Here is a 13,134-nt window from a genome sequence, read left to right as displayed (position 1 = left end):
TGGGTCTGTCTCCATCCCCAGAACATGCATCTGATTGCATTTCATCCTCACTCCTGCAGGGTGGGTGAGCAGGCCTGGATGGCCAAGGTCCTGCCTCTAGCTAGTTAGCTGCAAAGCTGGGCCCCAGGCTGATGTGTCAGGTGTCACATTGTGCCTGGCAGGTGCCTGGCAGGAGCCAGGCCCTAGCTGAAACTGCTGCTTATATTGACAGGAAAAGGAGAAGGCCCACTTGGCAGCAGAAGCTCTAAAGCAGGTGAATCGTAGTGTTTCTGGAAGCCGGGAGCCAAGGCCTGCCAGGGAGAGGCTCTTGGAGTGGCCTGACCGGGAGCTGGATCGGGTCAACAGCTTCCTGAGCAGCCGTCTGCAAGAGATCAAGAACACTGTCAAGGACTCTATCCGTGCCAGCTTCAGTGTGTGTGAGCTCAACATGGACAGCAATGGATTCTCTAAGGAGGGGACTGCTGAGCCAGAGCCCCAGAGCCTATCCCCCTCAAACCTCAATGGCTCCTCAGAGCAACGGCCTGACATTAACCTTGACCTGTCCCCTTTGACTTTGGGGTCCTCTCAGAACCACATGCTACGAGTTCCAGGTGAGCCAGCCCCACCGTGGACAGAAATGAGAGGCTCTCACCCACCATGGACAGAGGTGAGGGGGCCCCCTCCTGGTATCATCCCTGAGAATGGGCTAGTGAGGAGACTCAACGCCGTGCCCAACCTTTCCCGGGTGATCTGGGTCAAGACACCCAAGCCAGGCAACCCTAGCCCTGAGGAGCCAAGCCCAAAGGAGGTTCCCAGTTGCAAGCAGGAGCTGCCCGAGCCTGTGGCCTCAAGTGGGAAGCCGCGGAAGGGCAAGAGACAGGGCAGTCAGGCCAAGAAGAACGAGGTGAGCCCAGCCCCCCGGTCCCCAGCCAGCCTCGAGGCTCCCAGTGCCAAGGGCCAGACCCCCAGCTCCAAGCAGCCAGGCAAGGCCCCGGAGCCTCCCAAAGTGGGCAGCTGTGCCGAGGCTGGAGAGGGGAGCCGGGGGAGCCAGCCAGGACCAGGCTGGGCTGGTAGCCCCAAAGCCGACGAGAAGGGCAGTTCCTGGCGAAACTGGCCAGGTGAGGCCAAAGCACGGCCTCTGGAGCAGGAGTCCATGCAGCCCCCAGGCCCAGCGAGGCCACAGAGCTTGCCGCAGGGCAAGGGCCGCAGCCGCCGGAGCCGCAACAAGCAGGAGAAGACGGCCGCCTCCCTGGGTGAGTGCACCAGGAACTGAGTGGTTAGCCCCCCACCCCGCCAGGCCACAGGGTGGAGGGTAGTCCTTGGTGTGGGCAGTGCTGCCCCAAGAGCATGACCCCAGAGGCCTGGCCGTGGGCACTGAGCCCTCCTGGCTGTGTCTTCCTAGACGATGTGTTCCTGCCCAAGGACATGGATGGGGTGGAGATGGATGAGACTGACCGGGAGGTGGAGTACTTCAAGAGGTAGGTGTGGGGATGCCTTCTCGCCCACCCTCACTCAGGCTCACCCTCAGCCTGACACCCTCAGAAGGAGAGCCTCTCCAGGCTCTCTCCCACCAGTCTATCTGCTGGAACCCAGGTAGCCGCACGGCAGGACAGGCCATCTGGGAAGGCGTAAGGGACAGGGAGAAGGAGGCACGTCAGGCCCCAAGAACCAGGGCTTTCTCCAGCTTTATTCCCCTTGTATGTTCACTTGCACTTCCTCTGCTCTGCCTGGACTGAGCTCTGGGCTGGAGGCAAATGAGATATGGTCTAGATGGAGAGAGAGAGCCATAAACACACAGTCCAGTGATAAGTGCTGTTGGAGGAGTAAGGGCATGGGGCTGCAGACCCAGCTGAGACGTAGGGGTGGGCAGCGCTCCCAGAAGAGGTGGGAACCAAGCTGAGACCTGAGAAGTAAGAACCAGTGGGCCAGGTCAAACAGGGCCTTTGTGACAGCAGAGCTGGTAGGCACAGAGGTTTCAGGCTGAAAACAACACGCAGTACTTAGGGTTGCAGAAGGCCGTCCAGTGTAGCCAGAGTAAAATACAGCGTGAGGAGCCACCCTGTATCCCGAGGCAGTGTCACTCTCTTCATACGCTGTTCCCTGGGCTCGTGGGCACCCTGTCCAGAAAGCCAGCAAAGCTCTCATAACCTGCTAGACCCCAATACCCTGGAGCCAGAGGGGTTGTACAGAGCTGACTTGGTTCCTTTAGTGACCAAGACACATGGGTCTAGAAGTGGGGTCCAGCAGGGAGAGGGGTACCTCTGATTATGCTTTTCTGCTGTCTCTCAAACCTAATAGGTTCTGTTTGGATTCTGCAAAGCAAACTCGCCAGAAAGTTGCTGTGAACTGGACCAACTTCAGCCTCAAGAAAACCACTCCCAGCACAGCTCAGTGAGGTATGGAGACCCCCAAGCGTTGCATGTACTCCCTTTCCCCGAGTTCTGTCACCTTCTGTGTCCCCACCAGACCATTTCATGCTCTGGGGCACGGAGTTGGGCTAGTGGCTTGCCAGCCCTGGGCCCCTGCACCTCCACAGTGACAGCTATGCGCTCTGCAGACACAGGCCCCATCTCTTCTGTGGCCACTCACCCCTAGGCCTCTGTCCTTTCATCGCTCCCTCCTGCCTATGTTCCTGAATCTCCATCCCTGGGCTATCTCCACCAGGCCTCTACTTCCCTTACTGGCTGCCTCTCAAGTGCCTAGGCAGCCTTAATCCCCAGAGGACTGCCCCCACCCCTGACAATATTAGCCTCAGGGTTGAATCTCACTTGCCCAGCCTGGTAGGCTACCCAGGTGCTTCCCAGCTAAAGCCATGCAAGATGTGGGTAGCCCCAAAGGACCAGTGAGAGGGCAGATGAGCTAGACCAAGGCCTCAGTGAGGTCATTTAGGCATGGAGGAGTTGGTAAGTGCTCTCCCCAAACAGGAGAAGCCCCATGAAGAAATTAATAGCTAAGCTGCCTCCTGAAGAAGACACCTGGCCCCCAGCTGGGCTCAGGGCTCCTCTCCCAACCACCTACACAAGTCCTTTTGTGTGAAATACTGACATATCAGATGATGTTCTGGACTGAGAACAGAAGACCAAGAGAAGGCACCGGGCTGAGCACCATAGTGCAGGAGAGAAGGGTGGCTGGCAGGCAGGCCTTGGTGCCAGGTTTGCGGCCTAATGGCTGTGCAGTGCCCTATCATAACCCTGTGCTCTGTCCCTGGGATCAGGCCTTTTCTGGCTGGCAATCACACAACTGCCCTTAAAGCAACAGGAAACTGGGGCAGGTGAGCTGAACTCAGGGAACCCCAGGAGGATGTCCTCACCTGTCCTCCTACTCCTTCTCTTCTCAGTGCCAGGACAGCTCCTCTCTGGGTCGGGCAGCAGACTTCCTGGACCCTCAGCCGAGTCTCCTTGTCCTCTTCTGGTTTTAGGATTCCCCACCCTTGGGGCTGGGCTCCCTATGGCACCTTGGGCTGCCTGGAGTCAGGACTGTCTTTAGACTCACCTCAGCCCCTCTCTCTGAAGGGGCTAGGCTCCCTCATCTTTTGCCAAACTGAAATGTCCACACCCTCAGGAGCTTCTGCCAGGGCCAGGGTGCCCTCCTGCCCCTTTTGTCCACTTCACAGGATCCAGGAGTTATGGGGACCCCAGGCACTTTGATTTGTTGCCTCTTCTTAGAGAAAAAGGGGCACACCCCTCCCCCAGCCCAGTGCCCCTCTCAGCCAGGAAACCTCATTCGGCCATCTTCTCTCAGGGACCCCCTCTTTGGTTGAGCTCTTTCCCAAAGCAGGAGATGTTCCCTCCCTGCCCCACCCGACTCTAAGGGCTCTCCATTGACCTTTTCCACCCCCTCTGAGTGGGACTGGGAGCCCGGAGAGTGTGTGAGAAAGCAGTGCAGGCGCAGATTCGGGACCTAGCCTGGGCTGTGTACCCGGAGCCTGAGTGCGTACGCTGCCTCTCCCCTGCCTGTCAGCAGGACAGCAAAGGCCAGAGGCGGGGCTCTTACACCACCCTGGCTTGGATAGATGTGTGCCAGGGGAGCTGTCCCCTGGCAGGGTCTTAACCTGCATCCTCTGCTGAAGGTAATCAAGGAAGTCTATTCAGTATTTTCAGCCCAGGGAACAAAAATAGCAGGCAGCTGTTCCTACCCATGGGGATCCATGGAAACCCAGAGCCGGCGCACGGAGGCTCAGGCAAAGGATCGCTCACGGTATGGCCATGCTCTGTTTTCTCAGGCCCCTGCCGGGTCGAGCTGCTTCAGGGTGTCCTGAGACCCCAACTGCCAGCTGAAGGTCTACAATTTCTTCCTCCACATCCCTACCCACCTGCCCACGATCCTCCCTGCTCCTCGCCATCCTGGACCAACCAAAAGTTGAACGGATGCTGTGCCGTGCTGGGGCCCCTCAGGACCTCCGCAGAGCCGCTTCCTGGTGCTACGCAGCCTCCTCACTCAGAGCCTGGGGGCTGGACTGGCCTGTGGGCCGGGGGCTGATGGTACTGCTGGCCCAACACTGCTCTCTTTGTGTTTGGTTTTGTTTTTGTTCTTGTTTTTCAATTCTTTACTTTTGATACTGTGAAGATCTTTCCTGCAGAAAGATAAAGCAACATTTGGACACAGAGTCAGTGTGTTGATGGCTTGCTGGTCTGGGGTGGGGGTGAGGTGAGGAATGTACTCAGAAGCATGGGATCTGCCTTGGTCATTAGCCTCACTGAGCAGATATTATGTGTCAACAGTTTGGCAGTTTTCACTTAATTCCATAACTGTTCTAAATGGGGCTGTTATCCCATTTTACAGATGAGGAAATTAAAGCTAAGACAGGAAAGTGACTTTAGTGCACGCAGTCTGGCTGAGCAGAGTTAGAGCCTAGGCCTGTATAACAGCCGCATCTGTGTACTTTCTCCTAGTGGCAGGACTCTGGTATGTGACCTGGAACAGCCCCTTCCCCATGCCCTCTTTCCCCCTCTGCGAGATGGAGGAGTGAGACTCGGTCTCTGTGCAGCTGCTGTGAGAAGGGGTCTGGGAAAGGCTTGAGGCCTTTACAGACTGCACCTTTAGCCTGGGTTATTGACATTGTCTCCCATCCAAGTACTAACCAGGCCCGACCCTGCTTAGGTTATTGACATTGTCAAGGGAAGTGGAGTAAATGGAGTTTCTATAAATTGGATCTGACTTTCCAGTGGGAATGACACACATAGCCTAAGTACTTGAGAGTTGCAAATAATGAACCCTACTGTAAAGTAAAGTAAACTACCTCATTCCTATCTCCCACCCCCTGCAGATCTGGTTCATAAATTCAGATTTTAATATTACAGGTTTGCTGAAAAAAAAAAAAATGCCTCACACACACTTGTGCTCCAACTCCTTGTCCCTGTTGTCGTTTTCTCAAACTGACACTTAACTTGAGCTTATGTGGGGAGCAGTGGAGGCTGTGGCCACACAGTCACTAAGAGCCCTTTACAGAGTGTTGGGAAGCAGGATCAGAAACCATTCCCCTGGGCGCCTGGGTGGCTCAGATGGTTAAGCGTCTGCCTTTGGCTCGGGTCATGACCCCAGGATCCTGGGATCGAGTCCCGCATTGGGCTCCCTGCTCCTTGGGGAGCCTGCTTCTCCCTCTGTCTCTGCCTCTCTCTCTCTGTGTCTCTCATGAATAAATGAATAAAATCTTTAAAAGAAAAAAGAAACCATTCCCTCCCCTTTCCACCTCCTCCCAGGATGAACCCCACCATGGGCAGTCAGTGCCAGCTTCCTCTTCTAAAGAAGTTAAAAAGCATCGCCCACAGGCAAGGACAGGCTCAAGACTCACAATTCCTGGTCCCTGGCCTTTCCTAATCCCCAAGGAAGTCTGCATATGCCCCTGTGAAACCTGTCTCTGTATACATATTATCTGTGTTCCCCTCTCCCTTCCTCTCTCCCTTTAAGTCTCGCACCAGGCTCCTGCCCTGGAGTCGAACTGGCATAGCTACCTAAAATTCTGCTTCATCATTCAAAAATTGCCTGTCTGATCAAGGAGCTGCTTTACCTACAGAGAAAGACCTGTGGGTGGCATTCAGAGCCTTCCATGCCTGACCCCTGCCTCCCAGCACTTCACTCCAGCCACACCAGATGACCTCAGTCTCCCTCTAGGCCTGGCACCCTCAGGTCTCCCAACTTTGGCTCACGTTTCCTTCTTCCCAGATTACCTTTCCTTCATCGTGTCCTGCTTATCCTTCACATTCCAGCTGAAAGGCCACTTTTACTAGGAGAATCTGTTTGCCCTGCCTTGTGATGCTTCCAAAAGTACAACTTTATCTGTCTTAGACTATTTCTCCTTTTTTAACCTCAAGACCCATTATATTTTTGTCTCAACTAATCCATAAACTCACAAGCCAGGTTTGTATCTTGTTCATCTTTTATCTGCTTCAGCACTGTGCACAATGCCCAGCGTGTGCTGATAATAAATACATGAATTAAGGAAAAAATAGTACTGACGCATCACTCCTCTTTAAAAGTCCCCTGTGAGGGGCACCTGGGTGGCTCAGTCCTCTGACTCTAGATTTCGGCTCAGTTCATGATCTCAGCATAGTGGGATCTAGCCCCATGTCAGACTCCTTGCTCAGCGTGGAGTTTGCTTGAGATTCTCTCTCCCCCTCTCCCTCTGCCCCTCGCCCCCGCTCGAGCTCTCTCTCAAAATAAATAAAATCTTTAAAAATAAATACAAATAAAGTACTCAGTGAAGTTGAAGTTACTTTGACAGTCAGCCCTGCATGCTCTGGGCCACCCAGCCTACGTATCCAGCTTTAGCTTTGGCCACCCCCACTCCACAGGAGCCGGCCACATGGTTTGTTTGTTCTTTGAAGAATCTGTACTTCCACATGGCCAGGCCTTCACTCCTACAGGACCCTCAATCAGAAAACTTCTCTTTCCTCCACTCCCTGTTCTGAGAGTCTACACCTGTGGAAGCTCAGATTCAGGTCTCCTTGAAGTCTTCTCTTGTTCCCCAGTGAGTTACTCTAAGCTCTATTACAGCATTTACAATAATAATCGCTCCATATGTATGTACAGACCCTCAGCGAAAAAACACTTGTCACCAGCATTTTATTTATCCCTCACCACTCTGAACATACGTGTTGTCTCACATAGATGAGGACGCCAGTCAGAGCTGCAGTGTAAGTTGATTCATTTTTCCGCAAGCCACACCCCGTCCCCGCGCCCGTGCCCGGGATGGAGGCCCGAGCGGGATCCCAGCTGGCCCCGTCCCGGAACGTGCCTGATGACGTCAGACTCTGGGCGAGGCTGGGCAGCTGGCCGGCCGGCCTCTTCGGGATCCCCGGTCTCCACTTTAGGGACCTTCTTCCACCAGACTTCGTTTGAGCCTTTAGCGCATGCTCCAAATCCTCCAGCGTCCCATAATGCATTGTCTGACGCTTTGCCCTCGCCCCTGGCAACAAATGCGCAGCCGCCCAAGGGACTTTGACGCCGCGCTGCCTGACAGGGTCTCAGAGGAAAGTTTGTCCCTCTGCGCGATCCGGCATTCAGAGGTCGTTGCTAGGCGCCCACGTTCCGCTTCTTCACATCTGATTGGATTTCACTCAAAAGTTGAGGCGGGGTTTTACCGTAGCGCGCATGCGTGCAGCAAAGGATGGAGGACTCGGAACCCGAGCGGAAGGTAGGAGCGAGGCAGGGGTCCGCGCTTGTGGCGAGCGGCAGTGAAAGCGGGGGGGCCTGAGCCTGACTTCTGTGTATTTGTAGCGGGCTCGCACCGACGAGGCGACTGCCACAGGAAGCCGCTCCGAGACGGAGGATGAGGACGACGAAGACTACGTGCCTTACGTGCCTTTGCGACAGCGCCGGCAACTGCTGGTGAGGGCCCCGGTTCGGAAGAGGAATGAGGGCGTGGGATCGGGGGGCGGGGTTGGGGGGAGGTGGCCGCCAGTGGAGCGAGCTGCCAATACTCGGGACAGTGGCCGTCTGGCGAACGAGGGACGGGCAACCTGATCTGAGGTCGCAGGGTACAGATCCCTTTCCCAAAAGCCAAGATCTTGACGCAGGCCCCCTGGGCCCAATGCTCCGCTCTGGTTTGGGCTTGGCTCTGAGGGGCGCTGGTGGAACCTCAGCTCCAGAAGCTACTGCAACGAAGGCGCAAAGGAGCTGCGGAGGAGGAGCAGCAGGACAGCGGCAGCGAGCCCCGGGGAGATGAGGACGATATCCCGCTGGGCCCTCAGTCCAACGTCAGCCTCCTGGATCAGCACCAGCACCTCAAAGAGAAGGCTGAAGGTGGGCTGGAAAGCAGCGGGGAGGCTCAGCTTGGTATAGTGCTTTGGTGTCTGACATCTGCTTCTTTCCTCAGCCCGCAAGGAGTCTGCCAAGGAGAAGCAGCTGAAAGAAGAGGAAAAGATCCTGGAGAGTGTGGCTGAGGGCCGAGGTATGGTTGTAGCCAGGGCAGAGGGGGAGGTGGACCGAGCCTCCTCCCCAAACCCCAGGCATGTTATATCTCATGGGCCTGGCCTCTGGGAAGCAAGAGCCAGCCCTGAGCCTCGTCTGTCTCCTCAGCCTTGATGTCAGTGAAGGAAATGGCCAAGGGAATCACATATGATGATCCGATCAAAACCAGGTATGTTTTTCAGTCTGTGGGAAGGCAGTCACTTTTACTTGGAATGGTAGTGGCTGAGACTGGCAGGTGCACCCCACAGCCAGTTGTGCCCGGGGCCTCTCTTGACCCCCACCACGCACTCACAGTTGGACACCCCCCCGTTATGTCCTGAGCATGTCTGAAGAGCGGCATGAACGCGTACGGAAGAAGTACCACATCCTGGTGGAAGGAGATGGCATCCCACCACCCATCAAGAGCTTCAAGGAAATGAAATTTCCTGCAGGTACCTGGGAACTTTGGTAGTCAAACAACTGTGAGGTTGTGTCCCAGCCCCCGCTGAGCTCAGCATCTGCAGCGATGGGTCTAGCCAGTGGAGATGGAGGGACTTAGGTTTGAATTTCAGTTGCCCCAGCTGTACCTGTTCACTGTCTTCTGCCATTAGGGAGCTTCAGTGGGCAAGTGACATTGGCCTTAAGTGGACCTGGGTGTAAATCCTCCCTCCAGTTATCCTAGAGATCTTAGACAAGTCTTTCTTTTTCTCTTTTTCTCTGGGCCTCATTTGTAACTTGAAGGGAGTGGGAGTAGTGCTAATCTTACAGCTTTGGGAGGCCTGATAAAGTATCTGTGAGACACAAGGATGATACTGAGATTGTTTTCCGTAGCCATCCTGAGAGGCCTAAAGAAGAAAGGCATCCACCACCCAACACCCATTCAGATCCAGGGCATCCCCACCATGTGAGTGTGGACCTGGGGGCCCTGAAGAGGGCGGTGATGGGGAGGAGCAGTCACTAGGTGTCCATCTGGAGACTCATTCCCTACATTCTGCTGAACCTGATCCTCAGGCCTCTCCTCTCCCCATAGTCTGTCTGGACGTGACATGATAGGTATCGCCTTCACGGGTTCAGGCAAGACACTGGTGTTCACGTTGCCTGTCATCATGTTCTGCCTGGAACAAGAAAAAAGATTACCTTTCTCCAAGCGTGAAGGGCCCTATGGACTCATCATCTGCCCCTCGGTAAGACAGACCAGGCTGGAGACAGAGTGGAGACAGGACTACCTTCTGGTACCAACCTCTGCCCTGTTCCTACAGCGGGAGCTCGCCCGGCAGACCCATGGCATCCTGGAGTATTACTGCCGCCTGCTGCAGGAGGACAGCTCCCCACTCCTGCGCTGCGCTCTCTGCATCGGGGGCATGTCTGTTAAAGAGCAGATGGAAACCATCCGACAGTGAGCATAAGCACCCCCACCCTGTGGGCCTCCCCAGAGCCCCTCGACAAGCTAAAGGGCCCTTTGCTTTAGCTACCCTTGCAGACCCTTCCAGAAGCTTCCTTGTCCTCAAGGAGTTCCTTGTCTAATGGGGAGATCAGTTGGGGTGGGACAGAGGGATGTGGTAAGGTACTATGGGAGCACGACAGATGGAATGGGGGCATCTGGGAGGTCAGGGTTCAGGGCATTCTGGGCAGAAGAGACAGAGGTGGGGGACCCAGGATGTCCAGGAAGGTCAGGGTCATTCAGTGTGGTCCAGCATGGAGGCTGAGACACTAGGGCAGGGCCAGATCCATGGCCTTTCCACACAGTGTAGTCTCCAGCAGACAATGCTAATTGCCCTGGACCAGGCTCTGGAGTCACGGACAGGCCACACTCAGGCCCTTCTTTCCAAGGCATTCCCAGTCTCAGGGAAGATTCAGATACAGAAAAGATTAAGTTAGCATTCCAGGGAAGTGAGCCCATCAACGCCTACAAAGGAAGCTGCGGGAGCACATACTGAGGCCTATGTGGAGATTCAGGATCACCCTCCTTCTAGAGAGGGAAGGGTATGCAGGGTTGATTCATGGCTGGGGCGGAGCTCTGGAGCAGAGCAGTAGTCAAGAAGGTTGCAGCCCCTTCTAGAAGAGACATGTTTTACAAGTAGGGCAGGGTGGTGGACGTGATGAAGGGACAGGTGAGGAGAGACAGGAAAGAGGCCAGAGGGCAGAATGAGCAGAATGCCAGCCCTTAGGTGCAGGGATGGGCGGGTAGCCCTGACCTCAGGGTCCTCTTGATCCCCAGCGGTGTGCACATGATGGTGGCCACCCCTGGGCGCCTCATGGATTTGCTGCAGAAGAAGATGGTCAGCCTAGACATCTGCCGCTACCTGGCTCTGGACGAGGCTGACCGCATGATTGACATGGGTTTTGAGGGCGACATCCGCACCATCTTCTCCTACTTCAAGGTGCCTGTCCCTGCCTGGCTAGGGCATTCCTGCCACCCTTCCCACCACACCCCATTCAACTGTGGCAGGCCCTGAGGCCTGGCACTGCCCACCCACTGCCCCTGCTTCAGGGGGCTACATTCCAGCTACTTGGCCTTCCCAGGCCTCACATGCCCTCAGTCCTAGCCCTACTCTTCCTCAGGGCCAGCGGCAGACCCTACTCTTCAGTGCCACCATGCCTAAGAAGATTCAGAACTTTGCCAAGAGTGCCCTGGTAAAGCCGGTCACAATCAACGTGGGCCGCGCTGGGGCCGCCAGCCTGGATGTCATCCAGGTGGGCAGGCACTCCTGATGCGCAGGGTCTCACTTGTGAGGGTTGGATCTGGCCAGGCCGCGTTGAAGCTCTTGGAGTAGGGTTGAGGGGCCACCTTGTGGGCACTGGGGGTTTCATTCAAATCCCCAGCCCTTAGCAGGAAACATTCTTAGGGCAGCCAGTGCTTTATGGCAAGAGGCTTCTGGTTTCCTCCCAGCCAGGATTGGGGTCCCAGGCTCTGTGGCAGGGCCAGGGCTGGTGAGCCCATTTGCAGGCCCACCTGACCTGGCCCCTGTGATGGCAGGAGGTGGAATATGTCAAGGAGGAGGCCAAGATGGTATACCTGCTTGAGTGCCTACAGAAAACACCCCCACCTGTAAGTGCAGCCCGCCAGGCTGGCTGAGGACCCCTGGAATGAAGGGGAGGGGGGAGTCGGGGCAGCATGCTGGAGAAGGTCGGGCACGCCCGGTTGGGGTCAGCCCCCATGACTGAAGTTGACTTTCCTGGACAGGTGCTCATCTTTGCGGAGAAGAAGGCAGATGTGGATGCCATCCACGAGTACCTGCTGCTCAAGGGGGTCGAGGCGGTCGCCATCCATGGGGGCAAAGGTCAGGGGGTAGTGCACACGTAGGCATGGATTTTCCTGCCATTGCTGCCCTCACCTAATCACTCTCCCTGCCTAGTAGGCCCGCCACTACTCCCCAGACTCCTGTCACTCTAACAGCTCCTGCCTAACCCTCCCCAGACCAGGAGGAACGGACCAAGGCCATCGAGGCATTCCGGGAGGGCAAGAAGGATGTCCTGGTGGCCACAGACGTAGCCTCCAAGGGCCTGGACTTCCCTGCCATCCAGCATGTCATAAACTATGACATGCCTGAGGAGATCGAGAACTACGGTGGGGAGCTTGGGTAGGGGGCGAGGTGTCAGGGGTGCAGGCTGGGCCCCAGCCCCTGGGCAGTAGGCCAGAGGTTCTGTTCCCTCTCTGCAGTGCACCGTATCGGCCGTACCGGGCGCTCAGGAAACACAGGCATCGCCACCACTTTCATCAACAAGGCCTGTGGTAAGGCTGCCACCAGGGCCACCCCAGCTGTGCCCTGGGTCCTCTGCCTGTGGCTATCCAGGTCCTGGCTGCAGGGCCTAGGGTTGGGCCTCATGGTTCCCTCCTACCCCCACAGACGAGTCGGTGCTGATGGACCTGAAAGCCCTGCTGCTGGAGGCTAAGCAGAAGGTGCCCCCTGTGCTACAAGTGCTGCACTGTGGGGATGAGTCCATGCTGGACATTGGAGGTGACCGCTGGCCAGGAGACCCTGGGGCGGTGCGGGCGGGGGCAGGGGAACATGACGGGAAGCCAAGGTCTGGGGTGTGGAGCCTGGTCCTGCAGTCCTGCTGACTCTCACCCCCATGCCCCCAGGAGAGCGTGGCTGTGCATTCTGTGGGGGCTTGGGCCATCGAATCACTGACTGCCCCAAACTCGAGGCTATGCAGACCAAGCAGGTTAGCAACATCGGCCGCAAGGACTACCTGGCCCACAGTTCCATGGACTTCTGAGCCATCTGTCATCCCTTGTCTCCAAGAGACCTCAGTCTCCAGCCACCTCCTACACACACCAGCCCCCTGGACAAAAAGCCAGCATCTTCGGCCCAGCTGGCCTGGGCTGGGCCAGGCTGGGCCTGGCTGCCTGCTCCCTCTGTCCCCCAGAATTACTATTTTTGTTCCCCTTTGCCCCAGCTGTCATTAAAGCACAAACCTCCCTGGTCTCAGCCCAGCCCTGCCTCTGTGTTTCGCCTTCCCTGATCCCTGCTTCCTGGACAGGCCTCACCCTCTGACCTCCGTAGCCCCTCTAAGGCGGGGGAACTGGCATCTCCCACCGCTACTGCCAACACGGCTGGCTGGGTTTTGGTTGTGGAGAGAGCCACGTACCTGGGGCCCCCTGCTGGGAGCTCTGGGTAGCTCCTCTGGGCGAGCTGGATTTGTGGCTCAGGGAGAGACCGCATTGGTGGGCCCGGGGGAAATGGCTGGGTTTTCTGGTCTCTGGTTGGCTCTTATAATCTCCAAACTTGCCCCAGCCTCCCTCTTCCTGTCAGTTGTATGAAG

The 13,134-nt window shown here is 56.4% G+C and overlaps 2 protein-coding genes across 9 annotated transcripts in view; both read left to right on the top strand.

Annotated features, from left to right (window-relative positions):
- FAM193B (family with sequence similarity 193 member B) overlaps window positions 1-5,110 on the top strand; it is a 32,345-nt gene extending 27,235 nt beyond the window's left edge. For all 7 annotated transcript variants that reach the window (XM_032403839.1, XM_032403837.1, XM_032403838.1 and 4 more), the window contains 4 exons: window positions 212-1,232; window positions 1,382-1,457; window positions 2,278-2,375; window positions 4,202-5,110. In XM_032403839.1, coding sequence (XP_032259730.1) covers window positions 212-1,232; window positions 1,382-1,457; window positions 2,278-2,374 — 1,194 coding nt within the window. In that variant the 3' untranslated portion in view covers window position 2,375; window positions 4,202-5,110. The remainder of the gene's footprint in view (window positions 1-211; window positions 1,233-1,381; window positions 1,458-2,277; window positions 2,376-4,201) is intronic.
- A 2,397-nt stretch (window positions 5,111-7,507) lies between these two features.
- DDX41 (DEAD-box helicase 41) lies at window positions 7,508-12,805 on the top strand. 2 transcript variants are annotated; one of them, XM_032403835.1, is made up of 17 exons: window positions 7,508-7,612; window positions 7,696-7,806; window positions 8,061-8,220; window positions 8,294-8,368; window positions 8,497-8,557; window positions 8,710-8,819; window positions 9,199-9,271; window positions 9,398-9,551; window positions 9,627-9,763; window positions 10,586-10,748; window positions 10,930-11,061; window positions 11,345-11,416; window positions 11,552-11,648; window positions 11,786-11,935; window positions 12,029-12,100; window positions 12,216-12,326; window positions 12,452-12,805. In XM_032403835.1, exons 1-17 carry the CDS (start codon window positions 7,586-7,588, stop codon window positions 12,586-12,588), a joined length of 1,842 nt encoding a protein of 613 aa, XP_032259726.1. In that variant the 5' UTR covers window positions 7,508-7,585; the 3' UTR covers window positions 12,589-12,805. The 2 variants fall into 2 exon arrangements, with proteins under 2 accessions (XP_032259726.1, XP_032259725.1); XM_032403834.1 differs by having other exon boundaries at window positions 8,683-8,819.
- Window positions 12,806-13,134: the final 329 nt, after the last annotated feature.

Source organism: Phoca vitulina, unplaced genomic scaffold (genome assembly GCF_004348235.1).
Source record: "Phoca vitulina isolate PV1807 unplaced genomic scaffold, GSC_HSeal_1.0 scaffold6, whole genome shotgun sequence".
Taxonomy (NCBI): domain Eukaryota; kingdom Metazoa; phylum Chordata; class Mammalia; order Carnivora; family Phocidae; genus Phoca; species Phoca vitulina.
The sequence above is the reverse complement of the archived record's forward strand: the minus strand, read 5'-3'. Positions and strand labels throughout refer to the sequence as shown.

Bases quoted from the DNA above. Each gene is read 5' to 3' on its own strand.
- DDX41 (XM_032403834.1), top strand. From the start codon at position 7,586: ATGGAGGACTCGGAACCCGAGCGGAAG. The intron at 8,558-8,682 runs GTATGTTTTTCA...ACGCACTCACAG, and splicing joins GATGATCCGATCAAAACCAG to TTGGACACCCCCCCGTTATG. The intron at 11,417-11,551 runs GTAAGTGCAGCC...TTTCCTGGACAG, and splicing joins TACAGAAAACACCCCCACCT to GTGCTCATCTTTGCGGAGAA.